Below are 24647 nucleotides of genomic sequence, written 5' to 3' on the forward strand. Positions count from 1 at the left end.
AACATGCCATTATTTTGTGTTCCTATGAAATCATGGAAAAAATCCTGCCAGTGGACAGGCACAGTTACTTATGGCTGTAATCTCAGGACTCTGGGAGGCCGAGGCAGGAGGATCACTTGAGGCTAGGAGTTTGAGACCAGCCTGGGCAACATAGCCAGACTCTGTCTCTTAAAAAAAAAAAAAAAAAAAAAATCATGCCAATTAAACTGTGTCACACAATTGTAAAAAACATCCCAACCTCAGACACATTAAAAGGTGAAAAGTGTGTCTTGGAATTGATGAAACAGCATTTCTGCCACTGGAACCATAGTGATGTTACTGTAGATTCAGTCTTTCAACCAGAGAGATATATTTTATTGCTTTCCTCTCTTCCTCATTGGTTACATTGTGTTCTCTCTGTTCAATGGCAGGATTGTTACAAGTGTCTTAAGTGTGGGGATATAGGCCTTGTCTAGAGAGAAAACATTACTTGACCATTGATTGTCCTGGACAGGAAAGGTTGCAAGCCAGGTTGTTAGGGCCTTTGCTATGTCTCTTCCCCAGGCAGGTAGGGAAATACTGCAGTGGGCCAGTTGCTGGAATAAAGTGACTGCACATGACTATACCTAAAGCCAGCTGGTTTTAATAACAGTGAATTCAATTAAATCCATTGGAAAAGATTAGTAGCTGCTGTCCTTATCCTGCAGATCTGCTTTAAAGAAGAGTCTGGCAGGGAGCCGGGGACCTGTTCCTAGGAATGGCATCTTGCTGCTGGAGAGGAAGAATATGCGTTCTCTCTGAGACCATTTCCTTTGAAACATGTTCTGGGGCAGGAGCTTGATTGGCTGCCAAGGCACATATGAGTTGGGAAGCATCATGTCAGACATGGCAAACCAGGGAGCCTCTGGGCCATGTTTATCATTTGTGTTCTAACTGGCCCTTGTAAAAAAAAAAATTAAAAAATATTTAAAAAGTTGTAGCTACAATTTAACAATCAGGAGATTTTATGCAAAAGTCCACATTTCTGGCTTTCCTTAAAATATAGGAAAAGCCAGCAATACTGAGCCTATATTCTAGCTTGGTAACAATTGGCTAGAGGTAAACGATGGGCCATTTATGCTTCCTGTTTGTCAGTCTCCCTTGATCATAGTGAATACATATGCACTTGCTTCCTGCCTGGACCCTGGAAGGTCCTGCAGTACAAAATAGAGGTTTGAGGCATTTTGGAGTTAAGACAGGTCTTCCCTGGAGTCCTGTCACTATCTCTTAATAGTTACGTGCCACAGAGTAAAATACTTTAACTTCTGGGCCCAGTGTTCTCATGTATGTAGTCATACCTACCTTTCTAGGTTGTGGTGAGGTTTAAACAAAGAAATACATATGAAGTGCTCAGTATATTACCTATTACCTGGCATCAAAAAAAGTGTTCAATAAAGTGATAAAATGTATGTATCACATATGATCAGTTGAATTTGTGATTGGGCTAGATTATATAAGTAAAAGTTGTCAGTTGAGAGCCTGTGAAGTACTCTTATATATATTTTTAATAGATATATTACAGTTATATATCTGAGGAGTACTCATTCTCACAAAAGAGCATGGGCAGAGCAGAATGGATAGACAGTAAGTGGATGTGGATGATGATGGCATGGAGGAACAGAACACCAAGATAAATGTTAGCACTATGTGATAATTTCTGTGTGTGCCTAATTTTTCCCTCCTGTGTTGATCCGAACCTTCTATTTGTCTACTGAAAATACTGCAAATAGAAAGAAGATCATGTCTCTGAAGCACTTGTTCATTTCTCATTGAAGAGCAGTATTCAGCAGAATGCAGTGGTCATGTCCAGTGTGGGAGTTCTGCAGCTCTTCATTTATTTATGTCTCTACCTACTTAGCTTGTAGAAGGGTGTGATCTCAGATAACAGGCATTAGCTGGCTGCAAAAGGGGGAAGTTGTGTATCTCTCCCTCATTTTTCCTTATGAATGACCTCTGAGTTGGTAATTGACAGGGATTATTGCCATTTTTTTAATCTCTGCTAGGAGGCTGCTGGAATCTTCCCTCATTTCATTATCCCGTTATGATGGAGCAGGATCCAGAGAGCACCCAATTTACCCAGACCCAGCGAGGTAAGGCCAAAGTGAGAAATGGCACTAGGTGGGGGGGAGGGGCGGCCCTTGGGGTTGCCACGCTGTTGGAAGCTCCATTCTGTGCCTCTCTGGTCCTGGTGCTCTTTTATTCTTCAGTTACACTTTTGAGACAGGTGGTTCAGGTGATGGGGAAGTATTGCAGGTAAGTGAACAGTACCTCTGGTGACAGAGGGTTATGACCAAGCTCTTGTCCTTTAGTACTCATTTCTGCAAGTGTGGTACTAGAGGAGGAACCTGGAGAGGCCACAGGTAGTCGTAGGATATTCTTTTTCTGTTGGCCAGAGAGGCTGGTGTCATTCAGATGGACAGCCAACAGGGGAACAACATTTTTTTAATTTATAGAGAAATTATGTATAGATTAAACAAAAAACTCAATTTGCTGTCATTTGAGAGGGAATTTAGCATATCAAAAGGCAGAAGTCAAGCTCCTTTGGGTATTGACATTTTTGGAGACTGCCCAAAGGAAGAGATGACTGAAGAAGGAGTAAATGGATAAAACATGTTGGCATTTTATTAAAGTGCTTGGCGTAGACTTATTAGAAGACATTTGAGGCTGGGCATGGTGGCTCACACCTGTAATCCCATCACTTTGGGAGACTGAGGCGGGCAGATCACTTGAGGTCAGGAGTTTGAGACCAGCTTGGCCAACATGGCGAAAACCCGTCTCTACTAAAAATATAAAAAATTACCTGGGCATGTTGGCAGATGCCTGTAATCCCAGCTACTTGGGAGGCTGAGGCAGGAGAATCACTTGACCTAAGGAGGCGGAGGTTGCAGTGAGCCAAGATCGCACCACTGCATTCCAGCCTGGGTGACAGAGCGAGACTCTGTCTCAAAAAAAAGACATTTGAAAAGTTCTGAAGAGAGAAAAAGCAAAAGTTATTTCAGTGAGTTCAAGGCCTGCCCTTCACTGATGGTGATAACTGAGGACCAAGCGTGGGATATTGATGGATAACATTCATCTGCAGAGTGCAGCCCCTTGGGGTTGTCACAGCCAGATTTATGGGTTCTGTTCGTGATCTAAAAAGACACATTATTTAAGCAATACTAGAGCACATTATGAGGCTTTGCCAAAAGAGAAGGGTAATTTATAGTTGTGGGGTTGACAGGTTAGCAGTGTAGGTTAGGTAAAGCAAAATGAGCTTTGCTCTAGGTTAAGACTTTTAGGTCTGCCTGGAAAAACCTTTAGACCAAGTTGATTCCAGGAATATTAAGTCTTTATTGTTGCCACAGTTATGTCATGACACTGAGCATTCTTTCTGAGATACTGGTGCAAAGATTCTTCATTATCCTTTTATTCCTTTTCCACACCCTAGAAATGACAAACCTAAGAATCAGGGAACGTAAGGATTGATGACTTTAAAACAGGCACCTTAGATGATGAGTGAAGCAAGGAAGTTTATGTGAGTCTCTAATGATGTTTGAGGGTTATGCACCCTAAATATAAGGGAAAGGAATTTTTCATATGAATCAATTACTTTGAAGCACTGAGATAGAGAAGTTCTTGCAATAAAGACAGCAATAGGCATCTCATCCCCAGAACTTTTAACCTGGCAGTGTTCTACAAGGATACTTAAAGACCATGATTTATCCTCCTTTTATATAATAAATCTGTTATTTATCCTACTGTGATCTTTATCACAGAAAGTGTCATACTTTGTGGTGTTGGTATTTTTACATTTTTCCTTTGAATACAAAATAGGTTTTTTTTTTGGAAAGGGAAGTATTTTTCCTTGAAGAAAACTTAAGGATTTATTTAAACATTTAAAATGTTCACTTGGAAGACTAGGGTTGTTTGATGATTTTCCAGCTCTTTGTTAGGAGGATGATTGTTACTACCTCATTACTGGTTGTTTAGTTTCTTTTTCCTCTTAGGCTTCACCGTATGCACTATGTATAGGTCAGAGCCTTAGTGAGACACCTCCTCAGCATTCAGATCCTTAGCTTCCCTCTGCATATCTAAAAGGACAAGGCTAGGATATACTTGTATTTAATAATTGTGGCAGGAATGCTTTTTAAACCATTAATCTATAGTTTCATAGCTTGGGGAACTCCTATGTCCCTACATAAAATGGCAGTCTTTGTATTATCATCAGCATCAACATTATGTCTACCTCTATCACCAATAATGTTATGTTTTTTCCATTACTTAGGGTAGGCTGTAAAGTAAGTGTACTTACCATTTTTCAGAATCGGCTCCAAATAAAAGGGTCTTCTTTCTCCTCTTGAAATTTTTCTCCTTTTATATTCTTTTCTAGTCTGATTGACTTGAGAATTTAACCAGTGATGCTTGATTTCTACTAGAAGAGTTCTGTATGTTGGGCAGATGTAAGAACAGTGCACGAACATTGACTTCTGTTGGTTGAAAATTTAGGATTCTGTGGTTCATCCTTGCAAAATGCATGGGAACAGGGGCCCAAACAGATAATGAAAGTTCCTCTAGTTGAAGCTTTTAGGAACTAGCTCTTGTACTCTGATTCTCTTGGCCAAGGCATCTGTGCCTCCCATGCCTACTTGCTATACAAAGATACTATAATATTGACTCATTGGTATTCACTGCAGCATGTTATTCTGTAAAACAGAATTTTGAGTTTAAAAGATTGTTAGCTGGTCTGCTTGGGAATTCCATTTGCTGGTTGGCCAGAAAGATACCACCTTTGATGACAGGCATTTCAGAGGCAGCCTATGTTCCTCTAGCAGTTGACTGTGACCTGGGTTGGTAGACTTACTGAGGACCTCTTTGCAAGACAGTTGCCAATACTTTTTGTACCATTTGGATATAACTATTCCTATTTCTGTTCTTAATCAGTTTTTTCTGATTTCCATTAAAAAACCGAAGATCTATGCTCTTTTCCTTTTATATTCAAACATTATGGAAGTATATAAAATACAAAAGTCCCAGGAATCCTAATTAGGATTGCTGTGTCCCCTTACAGTTTTTTCCTCTAGTAACAGCAACACATTTTTATATATGTATTAGTGTATACAGACCATTCTTCAATTTTTCTCCCACTTAAGATTTTATTTTAGAGGACTTTCCTTGTAAGTGTATAGGAATAGTGTATTCTCTTGAATTGCTGCATGGTGTTTCTTTGTATGGATATATTAATAATTTATTTAATTTGTTGCTGGGCATTTGGGTTGCTTCCCAGTTTTTCACTAATGCTGACAATGTTGCAAATGAACTTTCTTATATATATCTTTGTAACCTTGTATATTTCTGTAGGATAAAGTTTCTAGTGGAATTATTGAGTCAAAGTGTGCCTGAGGCAGGTTTTTGGTCTTGAAATTTTTTAGTAATCCATTTAATATTATCATAGAAAGCGTTTTTCTGTTATTGTCCCTCTTACATTTTCAGTCCATAGCATCAAATTATATAACAGTGTTGTGAGAGATGGAGGAAAACTTGAGAAGCCAATGTGGAGAATTATATGTGACGCTAGAAGTTTTCATGGAGTAGCAAGATATTAAAGCCATAGTTTGAAGAATGTAGATCTGGACTAATTATTTACAGGAATAGCCATCATAAGGGAGAAGAAAGATGAACAACTATCACCTTTCATATTGCCCAATGACCACACAACCTCTGATGCTCTGATTGTAAGAAATAGAAAAAGGAATCCCTTTTAATTTTTTCTGTTAGATTTTCTGTTCTCTCAAGTATATTTTACTCTCAGTCTCAGTTCTAAATTTTTTCCCCATATTACAAATATCTATGATTAATTCTTAAGGGAGAGAAAAGATGTTGCGAGAGATCATTCTAAGGAGGTAGGACAAATCTGGAGCTGTGTGTACTTGTTGGAGAAGAAAGAAGTCCTGGTGAAGATACCTGTGGATACCTTCTTTAATCATCTGAGGCTTACCATTTCCTGGCCTCTTTTCTCATCTATAAAACAAGATGGTAGATGATTGCTCAGTTCCCTTTTGTGTCTTCCATTTTGCGTATGGATGGTGATCAAGGAAAAGCTATGAATGAGCACAGCTCTGTGTAAAGAGCACCCTGAGGAGCTGAAGGTGTACCTTAAGAAGCTAGAAGGAAAGGTCCAGTGTTATTCTCTTGGGGAGGGGCAGCGCTTCCCCAGAAGATGTCTGGTTAAGCCGCCTGTTTGCCTTATCTCAGAACAGAAACACTGGTGATAATCTGATAGGCATATTCTGCAGTGCAAACCTCCTGATGAGTTAAATGCCCTTTGATTTTCATGTCTCCAGAGTTTACCTCAGCAGGGAGACGCCATGGGAGAGCTGGATTGACTGCCTTTCACAGTATTCCCCACATTAGTGCTAGTTTGTGTTTGTCCATCTCTGTCTCTCTCAGATTATCTCCTGCTGCATACTACGCCCAGAGGATGATCCAGTATCTCTCACGGAGAGACAGTATTCGCCAGCGCTCCATGCGCTACCAACAGAACCGTCTCCGTTCTTCCACCTCCTCCTCTTCCTCAGACAACCAGGGTCCATCAGTAGAGGGAACCGACTTGGAATTTGAGGACTTTGAGTAAGTACATACTCAGCTTGCTTTCTTCCCTCTCCTCTCAAGCTTGGAGTGCTTCCAAGTTGCCCACTGTTGGAGCTGCAGTGGTGGATGTTCTTGCTCCCAACTCCTCAGTTATTATTTATGAGTAACAGGATGGGGCGAGGGACAGAGGGTTAAGATGCCCAGAGCACTCCCACCTCTGGCAGTTGCTTTGCTGATTCACTGGTGCGTGAGGAGACCGCCCACTGGGCCCCAGGCCAGATTGCGAGAGGATGCTGTTCCTCAGGCAACATTTTTATTTCCTTTTTGCATGTACAGTGACCGTAGAAAGCTTCTCATGGACTGTCTTTACCACATCAGGGGGGCTGGAGGGTTGCTGCTTTTTCTCCTAAGCAGAGTAGCTGTGGAGATGTTGTCTTCATTCTGAAATACTTGGATTTCCCTAAGAGGTGGATTTTCTGTCTTAGTGCCCTGATCAGACGGACTCCTTTAAGATCTTACTCCATTGCCTAAACTTTTTCGGTCTTCCTACTCCTACCCCCAATTCAGGAACCTTAAAAAGTTGACTGTCAAATTAATGGGGTGGGTTGAGAAGTGATTTCTGGCTTCTTTGGACTTTTTTGAGTGGTCAGCAGGGAGAGCCGTGGGAGGATGCAGGGTCAGCCCTAGAATTTAAGCTAGCCAATCTTTTTTTTTTTTTTTTTTGAGATGGAGTCTCACTCTGTTGTCCAGACTGGAGTGCAGTGGCACAATCTCGGCTCACTGCAAGCTGCACTTCCTGGGTTCACACCATTCTCCTGCCTCAGCCTCCCGAGTAGCTGGAACTACAGGCGCCTGCCACCACGCCTGGCTAATTTTTTTTTTTTTTTTGTATTTTTTGTAGAGATGGGGTTTCACCATGTTAGCCAGGATGGTCTTGATCTCCTGACCTCGTGATCTGCCCGCCTCAGCCTCCCAAAGTGCTGGGATTATAGGCATGAGCAACCGTGCCCAGCCTAAGCTAGCCAATCTTATTTATTTGCTGGGTTTTGCATTCTCTCACCTGCTGCTTCTGACCTTTCTAGCCATTCATTGTGTTTCTTTCCATCCTGAAACTGAGCTTTTATGGCCTGTATCAAATTGGACATTTGGCTCGTTTTGATTCCTTATATTTTGGTATTGTCAAACATAAAAGCAAGAGAGAGGGAAGGGCGGTTAAGCGTTGTTTCTTCCTCCCTTTTCACTGGCATTTGTGAAAGAGGACAGCCTGTCAGTCATTTCTTCCCTGCCTTCCATCTTGACGTAGCGGGGTCAGGTTTGGGGCCTTAAGAGTTCTCATCTCCCCCTCAGCCTTCTTCCTTAACTGAATGGCTAGTTCCCCACAAGTCATCTTTCAACAAAGCTTTTTAATGTGTTTAAGAAACTTCTTTGCCAGAAAGCACTAGGAAAGTAGGAACAACATTTGTACCAATTTGCCTTCTCCATGCTGTCATTAAACACACTAGCATTTGTACTTTTAGAAGCAAAAGGAAAACTAAGTGGGAGATTTATTTGTCTGAGAAAGATGTAAATGTGAAATAAATGCAGGGATGGCCTGAAGCAGCAGTGGTGTGGCAAATGGAGCAGAGGTCATGGTTCTCTCTTGTCAACTGCAGGAGAAGAGCAGAGCTACCTTCTGACTGTCAGCTTGCTCCTTCTCCCTTCTGTCCACTCTAGGGTGAGGTGGATGTACATATCAGCAGTGAAGGAAATGGAGTGTCTGTTCCCTTAGCCAGGCAGACACTTGTAGTGAAATATGTTCTCCTGTAGATATTATGGTTTTTCCAGCACCAGGGTCTATTCAGGGAAGCAGTGGAAACATACATGCCAAGGCTGCTGGCACTTAGGGTTGCTGAAAAGCCTGGGTGACTTTCTCTCAGTAATGCTGTGGAGCCCTGGGAGTCACTGTTGTGGATTGCCTAGCCCTCTTTCTATGCATGCCTGGGAGGCTGTTATCTCTTTGCAGTGGTGAAATGTGGGGCTCATGCCTTCAAGCTGTATCTTGCCTCGTGACTTGTCCTTCACAAGGGAGTTCTGGATTAGTTTAAAATGTTCTGTTCTTGTCTTACCTTCCCTTTCTTCTGCTACCACCTCCTCTCTCTCTCCCCTTCCTTCCCCCTCGATTTTCCTGTGTCAGACTGCCTCCTCCTTATGCTCCCCCCAGCCCACCTGTGCACTCTCCCCCACCCCTCCCCTGGCTTTAGCATGACCTGAATTTACATTTCCTTCACCTTTCGTGCACTGACTTACTGTTTTTTCTTAGGGGGTCTTATATTGCTCCCTGGTTAGTAACAATGGACTAATTTCTCTAATACTCCTTGGAATGTCGCTCCTGGGGTGTTTGCCTCTCTTTTTGGGCTGATGTAGACCAGAATCTTGTTTTTAATAGCAGCTGTGGATGAGTCACCTCAACATTAGTAGTCCAGGTTTTCTAGCAAAGGATGTTGCTGGCTGGTTAAACTGTTTATTTTTCCTCTGTCTCCTTCCCTGCCCACCTCCCTCTACTGTAAACTGAATGCTGCTTGTGGTTGCTCCTGTTCTCTGAGTGTCTATGTGCTCTATGAGGAAGGAGAATAACAAAGAAGGAAGGTACCAGCACATTTTAAGTTTTCTGCCCCAATCTTTTGCCTTGGCTTTGGTAACTAGAAGGAAAGTTAGAGGCATGTGCAGTCACAATTTATACTTTTTCAGGTACAGAGAGACATGTAAGGTAGATATGGCAGGAAATCTTCCTAACAATTAGGTTACCATTAAGACAGATTGTTCCTCAGTTTGGTATCCTCACCTTCTCAGCACTTCATGCTCTTACCTTTGCTGCCTCACTTTGATGACCTCTCTGTCTGTTTGCTAAGTCATAGATCATTTTGTCATTTTTGGGCTTGTCACATCCAGGTGTATAGTATTCTCAGAAAACCAAGGGAGCCATTACTCAGCCCATCTTTTGTAGTTCTCTTCCATTTGACCAAATCAGATACGTCTAAAGTTAGAGGACAGGAGCAAGCATATTTAGTGTCTGAGTTTTATTGTCTGCTGATTTAAAAACCTTTGAAAATTATGTACAACCATTTTTGAGCCTTTCCAAGAGCTTGCTATGGAGCAAGACCATTGAGATTTATCTCTGGGGAGGGTGGCTTTGGAGGCTGGTCAGCATCAGGTTAAATTTTCTGTTCTTTTGTGATCTGGATGAATGACCATCTTCCCAGGCAGGCTTCCTCTCCTGCCATTCATCTCTGTCTACAGCAAGGATTGAGACTGCAGGGTCCCTGTGTTTATCAGACTGCACAAACAGGACATCTAGAAACCTGCTGTCAGCAGGTCTCTCCTGAAGCCCTCAGCAGCTGTCTTTGCATAAAGATATTCATAAGGAGGGTAAAGGTGTGGCTACCCATGACATTGCTGTCTGTCTGCTTTCAAGCCCAGACCACCTACTAGAATGGATATGGCAAATAAGCATAAAGCAGACTTCCATTTTCATGTTTTCCATCCCTTTGGAAAGAGAGAGGGGGCTTTTATAAAGCCCAGGTTAAGTGTTGTGGCCCATAGTTGTAAGTCCTACAGAAGAGCTTTATGACTATTATTCCAGGTATTCTTGCCCCCTTACTCGTTTTATCTGTTAATCTAAACGTAATTATAATTCCAGAACCCTCCCTAGACCATATTCCTGCCCTTCCTGCCTCTTTTTGTATCTGCTTTGCTTTCTGAGACACAGGGATACTGTAGCAAAGGCTTTGCTAATGACAGTCAGACTAGAGAAGCTTCAGATTAGATCAGTCACAAATATCTCCATCTTATATACCAGCCACTGGATAATTACATTCAGCTTCTTGAAAACTGTTGCTAGAGCCGGGTGTGGCGGCTCACACCTGTAATCCCAGCACTTTGGGAGGCTGAAGCAGGAGGATTGCTTGAGCCCAGGACTTCAAGACCAGCCTGGGCAACGTGGTGAGATCCCCGTTTGTATTAAACAAACAAAAGACTGTTGCTGGCACAGAAGTCTCTCATTCACAATTTTGACACACGGGCTGTACTTTGGATTTCTGCCTGGAAAAAACATCTCAATGAGAATTCTGGTCTTTTAGCCTTAAGATGAATTCTCTTTAGGTCTATTAATTTATTTTCTTAACTCTTCTAATTAATTTGCTTATATTTGGGTCCCTTTTTCCCAGAAGTCCACATTGTTTTTTGTTTTTTGTTTGTTTGTTTTTGAGACAGAGACTCGCTCTATCGCCCAGGCTGGAGTGCAGTGGCGTGATCTCGGCTCACTGCAAGCTCCACCTCCCTGGGTTCACACCATTCTCCTGCCTCAGCCTCCCGAGTAGCTGGGACTACAGGCGCCCGCAACCCCGCCCAGCTAATTTTTTGTATTTTTAGTAGAGACAGGGTTTCACCATGTTAGCCAGGATGGTCTCGATCTCCTGACCTCGTGATCTGCCTGCCAGAGTATTGGGATTACAGGCGTGAGCCACAGCGCCTGGCCAGAAGTCCACATTGTGACCAAATATAGGCACACCTTATTTTATTGTGCTTGGCTTTTTTTTGCACTTTGCAGGTATTGTGTTTTTGACAAATTGAAGGTTTGTGGCAACCCGGCATTGAGCCATTGGCACCATTTTTCCAACAGCATGTGCTCATTTTGTGTCTCTCTGTCACACTGGTAATTCTTCCAGTATTTCAGATGTTTTCATTATTATTGTATCTGTTATGGTGACCTGTGGTCAGTGATCTATTGTAATTGTTTTGGGGCACCATGAACCACACTCATATAAGACAATAAGCTTAATTGTAAACGTTGTATATATTTTGACTGCTCCACTGACTGGCGATTCCCCCATCTCTCTTCCTCTCCTTGGACCTTCCTATTCCCTGATACACAGCAATATTGAAATTAGGCCATTTAATATCCCTACAGTGACCTCTGTATGTTCAAGAAAAAGGAAGAGTCGCACATCTCTCACTTTATGTCAAAAGCTACAAATGATTAGCGAGCAAGACATGTTGAAAGTTGAGATAGGCCAAAAGCTAGTCCTCTTGTGCTATAAACAGCCAAGGTATGAACGCAAAGCAGAAATTCTTAAGGAAATTAAAAGGTCTACTCCAGCAAAACAATCTTACTGCTGATACGGAGAAAGTTTTAGTGGTCTGGATAGAAAATCAAACTAGCCACAACATTCCCTTAGCCAAACCCTAATCAAGAGCAATTCCCTAACTCTTTTCACTTCTCTGACAACTGAGAGAGGTAAGAAGCTGCAGAAGAAAAGCTGGAATCTAGTGGAGGTTGGTTCATGAAGTTTAAGGGAAGAAGCTGTTTCCATTAACATAAAAGCACAAGGAGAAACAGCAAATGCTGATGGAGAAGCTACAGCAAGTTATCCAGAAGATCTAGCTGAGATCATTGATAAAGGTGTCTACATTAAACAACAGATTTTCAACATAGATGAAACAGCCTTCTATTGGGAGAAGATGTTATCTAGGATTTTCATAGCTAGAGAGAAGTCAATGCTTGGCTTCAAAGCTTCAGAGGACAGGCTGATGCTCTTGTTAGGGGCTAATGCTGCTGATGACTTTAAGTTGAAGCCAGTAGTCATTTACCAGTTTGAAAATCCTAAGACCCTGAAGAATGATGCTAAGTCTACTCTGGCTGTGCTCTGTAAATGGAACAAAGCCTAGATGACAGCACGTCTGTTTATAGCATGGTTTACTGAATATTTTAAGCCCATGGTTGAGACCTACTGCTCAGAAATAAGGATTCTTTTAAAAATATAACTGCTGTGTTGATGCATACCTCTGGTCCCAGCTACTCAGGAGGCTGAGGTGGGAAGATTGCTCAAGCCTTGGAGGTCAAGCGTGCAGTGAACTGCGATCACGCCTCTGCACTCCAGCCTGGGCAACACAGCAAGACCCTTTCTCAAAATAAATAAAAATAAACAAATATAATGTAACTGGTCACTGACAACGCACCTGGTCACCAGGACCTCTGATGGAGATGTACAAGGAGATTAATGTTATTCTCATGCCTAGTAACACAACATCCATTCTGCAGCCTATGGCTCCATAAGTAATTTCGATTTTCAAATCTTATTCTTTAAGAAATAAGGCTGGCCAGGTGTGGTGGCTCACACCTGTAATCCCATCACTTTGGGAGGCCAAGGTGGGTAGATCACCTGAGGTCAGGAGTTCGAGATCAGCCTAGTCAACATGGCGAAACCCTGTCTCTACTAAAAATACAAAAATTAGCCAGGCATGGTGGCACACACCTGTAGTCCCAGCTACTCAGGAGGCTGAGGCAGGAGAATCGCTTGAACCTGGGAGGTGGAGATTGCAGTGAGCCAGGGTGGTGCCACTGCACTCCAGCCTGTGTGACAGAGTGAGATTCTGTCTCAAAAAAAAAAAGAAAGAAAGAAAGAAGGCCATAGTGCTATTGATAGTGATTCCACTTATGAATCTGGGCAAAGTAAATTGAAACAACCTGGAAAGGATTTGCAATTCTAGTTGCCATTAAGAGTTTTGGCAATTCATGGGAGGAGGTAGAGATATCAACATGATATAGCGTATGGAAAAAGTTGATTCCAGCCTTCATGAATGACTTTCACAAATTCAAGATTGTAGTGAAGGAAGTAACTGCAGATGTGGTAGAAATAGCAAGATAATGAGAATTAGAAGTGGAGCCTGGAGATGTGACTGAATTATTGCAATCTCATGATAAAAAACCCAGCACTTTGGGAGTCCAGGGCAGGTGGATCATCTGAGGTCAGGAGTTTGAGACCAGCCTAGCCAACATGGTGAAACCTTGTCTCTACTAAAAATACAAAAACTATTTGGGCGTGGTGGCAGGCACCTGTAATCCCAGCTACTTGGAAGACTGAGGCAGGAGAATCGCTTGAACCTGGGAGGCGGAGGTTGCAGTGAGCCGATATCGCGCCACTGCACTCCAGCCTGGGTGATTGAGTGAGACTGTGTCAAAAAAAAAAACAAAACAAAAACTTGATTGGGGCCAGGTGTGGTGGCTCACACCTGTAATCCCAGAGCTTTAGGAGACTGAGGTGAGAGGATTGCTTGAGTCCAAGAGTTCAAGACCACCCTGGGCAACATGGTGAAACCCCCTATCTCTACCAAAAAAAAAAAAAAAACTTAGCTGGGCGTGGCGGTGCGTGCCTATATTGCCAGCTACTGAGGCTGAGGTAGGAGAAACACTTGAGCCTGAGAGGTTGAGGCTACAGTGAGCCGAGATCGCGCCACTGCCTGGGTGACAGAGCAAGACCTTGTCTTAAAAAAAAAAGAGAGAAAAAGAACAAAGGCTGGGCGTGGTGGCTCACGCCTGTAATCACAGTGCTTTGGGAGGCTGAGGTGGGCGGGGCGGGGGGGATCACCTGAGGTCTGGAGTTCAAGACTAGCCTGACCAACATGGAGAAACCCCGTCTCTACTAAAAATACAAAATTAGCCAGGAGTGGTGGTACATGCCTGTAATCCCAGCTACTTGGGAGGCTGAGGCAGGAGAATTGCTTGAACTCGGGAGGCAGAGGTTGCAGTGAGCTGAGATTGCACCATTGCACTCCAACGTGGGCAAGGAGCGAAACTCCATCTAAAAAAAAAAAAAAACCCACCAAAAGACAAAATCTTGAATGGATGAGGAGGTATTTCCTGTAGATGAGCAAAGAAAGTGGTTTCTTTTTAAAATTATTTAAAAATTTTTATTCTCAGCATAGACACCTTGAGGAAGTAGTTTTTTAAGGATGGAATCTATTTGTGGTGAAGATGCTATAAACATTGTTAAAATGTCAACAAAGGATTTAGAATATTCCATAAACTTAGTTGATAAAGGGCTTGAGAAAATTAACTCCAATTTTGAAAGCAGTTGTGCTGTGGTTAAAACGCTATCACATGCTGCAAAGAAATCTTTTATGAAAGGAAGAGTCAATCGATGCAGCAAAACTTCATTGTTGCCTTATTTTCAGAAATTGCCACAGCCACTCCAGCCTTCAGCAACCATCACTCTGATCAGTCAGCAGTCGTCAACATTGAGGCAGAACCCTCCACCATCAAAAATATTACAACTCACTGAAGGCTCAGATGATCGTTAGCGTTTTTTTTAAGCAATAAAGTTTTGGTTTTTTTTTTTGAGATAGAGTCTCGCTCTGTTGCCCAGGCTGAAGTGCAGTGGCGTGACCTCCACTCACTGCAACCTCCGCCTCCCAGGTTCACACCATTCTCCTGCCTCAGCCTCCCGAGCAGCTGGGACTACAGGAGCCCGCAACCCCGCCCAGCTAATTTTTTGTATTTTAGTAGAGACAGGGCTTCACCGTGTTAGTCAGGATGGTCTTGATCTCCTGACCTCGTGATCCGCCCTCCTCAGCCTCCCAAAGTGCTGGGATTACAGGCGTGAGCCACTGCACCTGGCGCAATAAAGTATTTTTAATTAAGGTATGTGCATTGTTTTTTAAGACATAATGCTGTTACATACCCAGTAGTCTATAGTATAAACGTAGCTTTTATATGTACTAGGAAACCAAAGATTCATGTGGCTTGCTTTATTGCAGTATTTGCTTTAAATTGTGGTGGTCTGGAACCACACCTGCAATATCTTCAAGGTATACCTGTGTGCAAAAATGTCTACTTGTATGACAATTATTTCCGGGAGCGAGAGATGGGTGCTGGTTCCTTAGTTTGGCATGATATATTCTGGAAATACCACATGCATATGTACACGAGTTTCATGCAACAAGAGATTCTCCTTTTATGGTCCCCTTGCTAAATAATCTTCTGGCAAACAAGTCATTAAAAGGTGTTCTTGGTGTATGATGTGGCTGAGGAAAGTTCTGAAGGCTGTTACTCAGCTCTGCCATCTGATTGGATGTGGCTTAGGGGAAGTTGCTTGCCTTTAGTTCACAACAATTTTTTTTTTTTTTGAGACTGGGTTTTGCTCTGTTACCCAGGCTGGAGAGCAGTGGTGTGCAGTTCAAGCAGCCTTGAACTTTTGGGCTCAAGGGATCCTCCTGCCTCAGCCTCCTGAGTAGCTGAGACTATAGGCATGGACCACCACGCTCATCTAATTTTTTTTTTTTTTTTGGGGGAGGGGGTGGAGACAGGGTCTTACTATGTTGCACAGGCTGATCTCGAGCTCTTGAGTTCAAGCAATCCTCCTGCCTTTGCTTCCCAAAGTGCTGGGATTACAGGCATGAGCCGCCACGTCTGGCCCACAATTTAATATTCTTCATCTGCCCCTTTGATATAACTGAAAAATCTAGTTGAGTCATGGCAAAGAAGATATGTTAGAACCTAGATAATACCATTCTTATCAGGTGATAGTCCTGATGACTCATGTATTTCAAGTTCTGACTAGAATTCTGCTCTCTTCTGAGCTGGGAATTTCTAGGACTTCTGTAGGAATCAGTGACTACTCTCTAATAACAAATATATAACTTGTACCCAAGGAAGGGAGGGTAACTTTTGGCAACTGAAATCATCAGAGAGGGATGGGATATTGTCTACTTCATTTTGAAATGGAGTTCCCTTTGTCTTTGCCTTTGACTTATGAGCCACAGACTCTTTAATATTAGCAGTGCAAGAGGAACGCTGAGGAAACACACTGTAAAGTTATTCTCTTTGTAGACTGGAACCTGCTTAAAGCAGTTAGGAATCAGCCAGCCATCTACATTATTGAGTGGTGGTATTATACAAAATTAGTTCTTAGTGTGGAACGAGACAAAAACTTCTCCACCTGTAGTCCCAGCTACTCAAGAGGCTGAGGCAGGAGAATTGCTAGAACCTGAGAGGCGGAGATTGCAGTGAGCCGAGATTACGCCACTGCACTCCAGCCTGGGAGTGCAGTGAAAATTTTTATTTTCATAAAAAATTTTTTAAAAAAAGAAAGAAAATGACCTGGGGAGAGATAAAAACCTCTCTTCTTATTTTCCAGATAATTTTTGTAGTGGTTGAATGTTTTTATGAAGTGGCTTAGAAAAGAGGTGTAAGTCTTAAAATAGGGTCATTCTTTAGGTATACTTAGGAGAAAGGCAAGTACAGTAATTCCTCTTTGGAAACTGTAACATAAGCAAAACTACTATAATGAAACCAATTTTACCATAAGCTAATTGATATGAACAAGAGTTAAGTTCCTGTGACATATTTCTGGCTACACAAATGTCACCAAGCATCTAAATAAAGACCCAAAACAGGCCGGGCGCGGTGGCTCACGCCTGTAATCCCAGCACTTTGGGAGGCTGAGACGGGCAGATCACGAGGTCAGGAGATCGAGACCATCCTGGCTAACACGGTGAAACCCTGTCTCTACTAAAAAATACAAAAAACTAGCCGGGCGAGGTGGTGGGCACCTGTAGTCCCAGCCACTCGGGAGGCTGAGGCAGGAGAATGGCGTGAACCCGGGAGGCGGAGCTTGCAGTGAGCCGAGATCCGGCCACTGCACTCCAGCCTAGGCGGCAGAGCAAGACTCCGTCTCAGAAAAAAAAAAAAAAAAAAGAAAACCCCAACACTTCTTATATTAAACATTGAAATAGATGTGAGCTGTATGTACATCTAAGGAAGATTAATAAAAATATAATTATTTGATTTTTGGTGAATCAGTGAGTGACAACAGTCGATGTGGGGTGAGGTAAATCAAGGAATAGATAGATGTTTGCAAAGTGAAAATTGTGAGGAACACGTCCTGCCACCATGTAGTTAAAACATAAACAGGAACAAATATGGTGAGCGCCCTGAGACTTAGTACTGCATCATTATTATTGTGCATCTGTATGATTATTGTATGCTTTACATATTTTTACATTATTTTATATTCATATATTTTCCAATGTGCTTATTCCCATTCTGGCTCACAGGTGGCTGGAGCCTATCCTGGCAGCTCAGGGTGCACAGGGAAAATCTGCCCTGGACAGGATGCCATTCCATCACAGGGTGCACTCACGCACACACCCACGCCCGGTCAGACTGAGGCAGTCTAGACACACCAGTTCATCTAATGTGCACATCTTTGGGATGTGAGAGGAAACCGGAATGCCCTGAGAAAACCCACACAGACATGGGGAAGTGTGCAAACTCAACACAGAGAGTGGCCATGGCCAGGAATTGATTTTTTTCCCTCATCAGCATACAAAACAACATTTAATGAAATAACATTATTTGAGTACCAACTGTAAATGCATGGTCATAGAAACATGAAACAGCATGGAATATTTGGGGAATTGCTTTGTTAATAGGTGTGGCTGGACTGTAAAGTTCAAGATGTGTAGCAGATGAGCCCCTAGAGTGGAGCTAGATCTTTGTCTTGCATGCCTTGCAAAGGAGGTGAACTTATCCCATAGGCAAGAGGAAGTCATTGAAGCCTTTTAAGTTATGGAATAGCATCAAGTTTTACATAAGTATCTAAAAAGATAGACTGTAATAAGTTACCACTAAAATTCTAGGAGAGCATTGTATAAAGGGAGACAGTATTTGGGGAGAGGTGAGAGAGCTTCATGGATTTGAGCTGGGTGTTGAAGACTGCATAGAACTGTGAGAGAGGAATTGATATGGATGATGGGTATAGGCAAGGAGATTCTAGATAAAGGGAGTAGCTTAAGCAAAAGCGTAGAGACAGGAGATTTACAGGGCTTATTCAGGGACCCTGAATAGATCTGTGGCTAGAGCTATGGAGTGTTTGTGATATGAGAGAGACATCAGAAAGCCCTGAACTCTGGATAGCCTGGAATGCCTAGCTGAGAAGTTTGGACTTTGTCTCAGGCCAGCCATCATCCAATATGTATTTTAGGCAGCTAACTCTGATAGCATTGGTTAAGGTGACCTAAAGTGACAAGTGTACTGATGCAGAAGAACCAGTTAAAAAGCAGTGGGCATAGTACAGGTGAGGATATCTGAGGGTTGCATTGTAAGTATTGATTTCTGAGGGCTCGATGTTTTCTGAGTGTGGAGCCTGTTTGTGAATGTTTTGGGGGAATGAGCTTCCTGAAAGCACAGCCATCTTTTCTTGTAAAAAAAAAAAAAAAAAATTGCTATCTAAGTCCTTTTTTACTCTTACTGGATCCAATTTTGAACTAAATTTATAAATTCACAATCACTGCTTCTTAGAACAGCAATGATTGGCATTGAGATCACTTGTCAATGCCTGCTGGCCCCACAGCCTGACAGCTATTGTCTAGGGAATAGTCCTGGGTTCTAGTCTTGGCTGAGGCTGTGATTTATTATCTGATCTTGAGCAGGCCCCTTTCCCATCCTAGGCCCCAGTGTCTGATGTGTAGAATGAGATTAGATAACCTCTGGTTCTTGTAGCTTTAAGCTTCTTGGATCTTTGTTGGAGTTAACTATCTTAGAAAAATTTCCCCTGTCGGCCGGAGGCGGTAGCTTATGCCTGTAATCCCAGTTCTTTGGAGGCTGAAACAGGTGGATCACACCAGGAGTTCAAGACCAGCCTGGCCAAGATGGTGAAACCCTGTCCGTCTAAAAATGTAAAAATTAGCTGGGCGTGGTAGCAGGCGCCTGTAAATCCAGCTACTCGGGAGGCTGAGGCAGAGAATTGCTTGAACCCAGGAGGCGGAGGTTGCAGTGAACTGAGATTGCACCACTGCCCTCCAGCCTGGGTGACAGAGTGTGAGACTCCATCTCAAAAAAAAAAAAGAAAAAGAAAAAGAAAAATTTCCCGTGTAGTACGCAGAGGTGCAATAATGAAAAGTCTCAGAAAAGTAAGGGACCTTCCTGAGGTTTAAGAATAGGCTATATGGTACCTGTCGAACCTCAGTGTATTTGTAAAATACATACTTAACCTGAATTCTAGCTCTTACTGAGGACTTTGATTTATTGCTTAAAAATGTGTAATATTGCTTAGCAATTTTAGAATTAATACTTTAGAATTCTAGAATTAGAATTACTGGGCAAGTAAAATACATACGAATATTTCTTAAGAGGAGTGAAGAAGAAGAGAAAGAAAATGGAACACGTCTGGATTGTGCCTGGGCTTAGAATGGGAAAATACAGCAGGAAAGAATTAAGCAGTGGGGGTTTGGGGGAGGAAGACATAACCCTTAGATTTATATGCTTATTTTTTAACATAAAATGCACAATAGGAATGTGGATTTGCATAATGTAGGCAGATGAAATTAAAAGGTAACATAAGGGAGGAGAGGAATTTGTAAATGGTAATTATCTCTTATATTACCATTCCTTGGAGAAAAATGAAGGCTCTGTAGTTCCAGGAGACCTATGCTATTAGCTGTGTTCCCTGTAAATGATATGAGCTGGGGCTGTGCCTTCCTTCCAGAAATCAAAGCCCTTGCATATGTGCACAGTCATTGAAAGTAGAGACTGGGGCCTCAGTTTCTAACCAACAGCACTCCAGTAAGGAAAGGAGTTGACCAAGATCACTGTGCTCTCTAGGGACAAGAAGACCAACTAGGCCTTCTGTTGTCTGGAGATTGAGTAGAAACAGAGCAGCATAGGGAAACAAAAAGTTTTTTAATAGTCTAATTGTCAGCAAAGTCAACTGTATACTGTCAAGAGGACAGTGGCCTTTTGAGCTTTTTGCTGCAAGAGCTTCATTTATAAAGGCCCAAGTCAGAGCTATTTGTCACTGAGGAGCAATGACAACCTGACTGTCTGGTCAGGACTCAGACAGCAGTCTGTAGGTGCATTTTTCATTCCTTCAAATTACAGCCTCTCTCCGAGGCAATTAATCCTAGACGTTTAGCAAAAGAGCTGCTGCTGTGTTTCTCCCTTGTTCTGGAAATACATCTTCTTGTATTTAGCACTTGTTTTGGATACTTGATTGTTTGAAGGGTGTTTTTTTCTGGTAAAATCTTTGATAAGAAAGTATTTTTCCCCCTACTCCTTCCCAAATACCCCTCTGAGAGTTAATCAGAGATGCACAGAATTCAACAACTGGGAAAGCCATTAATAACCCAGCCAGCTTCTATCCTGCTGGCTCAAAGTCAGCTTCTGGCTGTTGGAATTGATGAGGGTTTCTCTGGTGTTTCCCTGAAAAGTATTCCTCCTGTGTTGAAGGAGCAGTACCAACATATTTGTGTACTCTGTTCTTCACACTTTTAAGTCACTACCCTTGGAAAGGGTGTTGGCTATGTCATCAGACCCCGGTATTTAGCACCCTTCATTGTTCCTAAACTGTCTCTCTGGGTCTGCCTTTCTCTCACTTTTCATCTGGCAAATATCTTCCAATTCACTCATATTCAGTCTCTGCCTGCCTGACCAAATTTGTCTCCTTCTATCTCATAGAGGTTTGGCTTGATGTCGACTTTGTGTCAGCACTGAAGTGAGTGGCAGATTTCTGTGTAGTTTTCTAAATATATCATTATTTTAAGTACTTTTAATTCCTTTGCTCTTTTGTTTGGAACTTATTCCTCTCCCTTCAGTTTTTCCCCTAAATATCCCATGCATTGAGATGTCTTTTCCCACCTCAATCCATTATCTCTGAATCTTCCCCTCTTTCTGGACTATAGAATCTAGAGAGTCATCAGTTACTGTTTCTGCCTTTAGTTATTTGGAGCTGTGCCTTTGGTCCGGGATTTCTGTGTACCAATACTAAAACTGATGGCCTTTTCCCCTCTTCTTGTCGAACTTATCCTTTTGTAGTATATTCTAACCTTTACCACCTTACCCATTCCGGTATTCAAGGTTTAACCTGCTCAGTAAATGTCTGAGCTGGTTTGGTTATAGGCTATTTTATCCTAGACGTCTGTGGGTTCTTTTCTCCCATAGGCAGCATCTCATACAGTGTTTATTATGTTTCACATTTTCCTGGTCATGCTGGGTCCTCTCCTGTCATTTCTCCTTCAGAGTTCTCAACACTTGGAATTTGAAATCTTCTCTACTTTGTATTGAGATGACATTTAGCTCTTATTTCTCCATTCTTAGCCAAGATGTTAAATAAGCTGAGAACCAGCATGAACACCTCCCCTTACTTAACATGTTGCCTCTTTTATGGTGCCTCATGTAACCTTCAGTCTGAGACTGTGTGTATTTGAGTCAGCTGATCTCATTCTTGTTTTCCTCTATATATCCTCCAGTAATCTCTAAACACTGTAAAGCCATTATCTCTGACTGTATTTTGCACCGTCTCTTTTCCATCAGTTTTTTAAAATGTTGGCAAAATACACATAACATAAAAATTATCATCTTAACCCCTTCACTTTATTTTTTTATTTTATTTTATTTTATTTGTTTTTGAGATAGAGTCTTACTCTGTCGCCCAGGCTGGAATGCAGTGGCGCACTCTTGGCTCACTGCAATCTCCACCTCCCAGTTCAAATGATTCTTGTGTCTTAACCTTCCGAATAGCTGAGATTACAGGTGCTCGCCACCACGTCTGGATAATTTTTGTGTTTTTGGTAGAGATGAGATTTTACCATGTTGACCAGACTGGTCTCGAACTTCTGACTTCAAGTGATCCGCCCGCCTCAGCCTCCCAAAGTGCTGGGATTACAGGCGTGAGGCACCGTACCCAGCCCCCTTCCCTTTTTTTTAAATGAAGGGATAAGCTAAATCAGAAAGAAATTATTTTTAGGTTTTAATTGCAACAAAAAGATGCTTGTGACCCATGTTGTATGGGCCCATATTTTCCCCAGCCTTGGGGTTTGCCCTTTTTTCTCTGTTGTCTTCTTGTGTTCTTTCACCAAGCTCTGTGTTACCTTTGGGCACTGGCAGCGGCTCAGTACTATCCAGTGCACTGGCTTCCCCTTCCCTGCTCTTCAGCCCTTCTAATGAGAGATAGATTCGTGTTTGTTGTCCAGAAGGAAGTGAATCTTTGACTCTTGCAGGAGCAAATTGTCAGCTCTGTAATGTGATTCTGGGAAGGCCAGCTCTCTCTCATGGGTGTGAAATAATTGGATTTGCCCCATGATGCTTCTTTTCTAGCTTTGTTTTCTATTTTTTATTTTATTTTATTTTATTTGAGATGGAGTTTTACTCTTGTCACCCAGGCTGGAGTGCAAAGGCGCAATCTCAACTCACTGCAACCTCCACCTCTTGGGTTCAAGCGATTCTCCTGCCTCAGCCTCCGAAGTAGCTGAGATTACACGCATGCAACATTGTGCCTGGCTAATTTTTTTGTATTTTTTTTTAGTACAGACAGGGTTTCACCATGTTGTCCAGGCTGGTCTCGAACTCCTGACCCTAGGTGGGCCTCCCAGGGTGTTGGGATTACAGGCGTGAGCCACTGTGCCTGGCCTGTTTTCTTTCTTTCTTTTTTTTTTTTTTAAAGAGATGAGAGTCTCTTGTTGCCCAGGCTGACCTTGGACTCCTGGACTCAAGCAATCCTCCCACCTCAGCCTCCCAGGTAACTGAGACTACAGGAGCACACCACTCTGCCCAGCTAGTTTTTTTTATATTTTTGAGGCTTAGAGGCCTCCACCCTTTCCCCCCGTTAGGATCCTTTTTAACTTCAAAATATTTTCTAACTCCTCTTATGATAGTTAGTTGTACTTTTAGTACTAATTGATAAGTGAAATATACAGTAATGAAAAGCTATCATGAATTCAGTTATTCTTTTAAATGAATTCATAATTTATCACAACAGTAGTATATTTGAAAAATAATAGTATGCTTAATTTGGAAACTATCTTATTTGTTTGATATTCAGCTACTCCTCTGTGTACATGTATAATTTGTGGGCTCCCCAGTAACTGCAGTCTGCTGGTCAGGAACTCCTTATTCCATTATTCTTTTTAACCCCCCTTTTACATTCCATATAGTCTTAACTCTTTCTCCTTGCCCCTCCTTTCATCTGCAGAGTTTCAGGTCAAAGGAGTAAGATGTGTTAAGGAACACAGTGTGTGCTTTTTCTTTTGGGAAAATAAAAATCAAATACTTTCAATGGATCAGCTTCCAATATCCCTGGTATTGATTTGTCTCTTAATGCTCGGCAGCCAATTCTGCCAAGATGTAAAAACCATCATAGGCTTTTGTTTCTGGCTTGTGAAGTTCCCAGTGGTCCACTTAAAAGCCAAGTGTTGCCTTAACTTCGGTTTCAGGGCCAGTTTGAAGATTATCTCATTGATTTGAAGATAATCCAAAGGGAGAATTCAGAAAGTATCCCAAATCAAGCTCTCAAAGGTTCATTTATTTTGTGGAGTTGGTTAAGCAGCTAATTAACTGCTCTGTCCAGCCAGTGCCCTTTGGCTTATCGTTCCTTTGATGTACTGGAAACTAAAACATGTGAAGCTCCTTTCCTCTTTTCTTGCAGGAAGCAGTGAAGTGTAGTGGAAAGATCTAGGGCTTCAAAGTCCAATCTTCCTTGAATCCTGCCTTAACCACTTACTAGTTATGTGACCTTGGTATTTACCTCTCTGGTCTTTCATCCACTTGTCTGTAAAATAGTAGTAATACTTCGTGGCCTAGCTAGAAGAATTAAATGGGATAACATATCAATAACCTTTTTATTGGAACCTAGTAGATACTTAATAAATGGCAGTTATTACTATGGCATGGACTGTTAACAATCTGTAAAGAAAACACCCAGACTTTGTATTCAAATGACCTAACATAGGATTGCATTTTCTAATATTCTTCACCATTGACAGTCTGTAAAAGAAGGTACTGTCTTTTTCTTGTGCGTTTTTTTTTTTTTTTTTCTTTTACCTATCACTGATTTTTCCACATGGAAGACCTAAACATTTCATTTGAAGATAACCATTTGCCAAATGAAATTGGTGGGAGGATTTTTCTTCCTTTAAGACCTCCTCCCACAGCAGGTGTCTGGATAACAAGTAAAATAATAATAAATAATGTAAGACAACCCCCCAAGACACATTTTTCTTGCATCTTTCAATATAGAAAAAGTTTATATATATCCATTCCAAATCCTAAGATCTAAATGTGGCTTCAGTTTGAGATGCTAAGGGACCACATTAACTCAAGAAAAATCTTCCTCATTCCTGAGTTGTTGGTAAATGCTCATAAATCTCTTAGTTGAGGTTCTCCAGAAATATGTTTTATTAATGTGCCACCTAATTAGTGAGCAGCCAGAAGACAAATTTCTGTGGGGTCCTCTCCTAAGTGTAAGAATGTCATT

At 41.9% G+C, this 24647-nt stretch overlaps 1 protein-coding gene across 9 annotated transcripts in view; it reads left to right on the top strand.

Moving 5' to 3' along the window:
• The window catches only part of AMBRA1 (autophagy and beclin 1 regulator 1), a 204240-nt gene that overhangs the window by 78900 nt on the left and 100693 nt on the right, over positions 1-24647 (top strand). For 4 of the 9 annotated variants that reach the window (XM_033204164.1, XM_033204167.1, XM_033204170.1 and 1 more), the window contains 2 exons: positions 2022-2108; positions 6445-6624. The exons of 2 other annotated variants lie outside the window; for them this stretch is intronic. In XM_033204164.1, coding sequence (XP_033060055.1) covers positions 2022-2108; positions 6445-6624 — 267 coding nt within the window. The remainder of the gene's footprint in view (positions 1-2021; positions 2109-6444; positions 6625-24647) is intronic. 3 more of the 9 variants (XM_033204166.1, XM_033204171.1, XM_033204168.1) reach the window with 2 other exon arrangements.

This window comes from Trachypithecus francoisi, unplaced genomic scaffold (assembly GCF_009764315.1).
Source record: "Trachypithecus francoisi isolate TF-2019V2 unplaced genomic scaffold, Tfra_2.0 Lachesis_group8, whole genome shotgun sequence".
In the NCBI taxonomy this organism is placed as follows: domain Eukaryota; kingdom Metazoa; phylum Chordata; class Mammalia; order Primates; family Cercopithecidae; genus Trachypithecus; species Trachypithecus francoisi.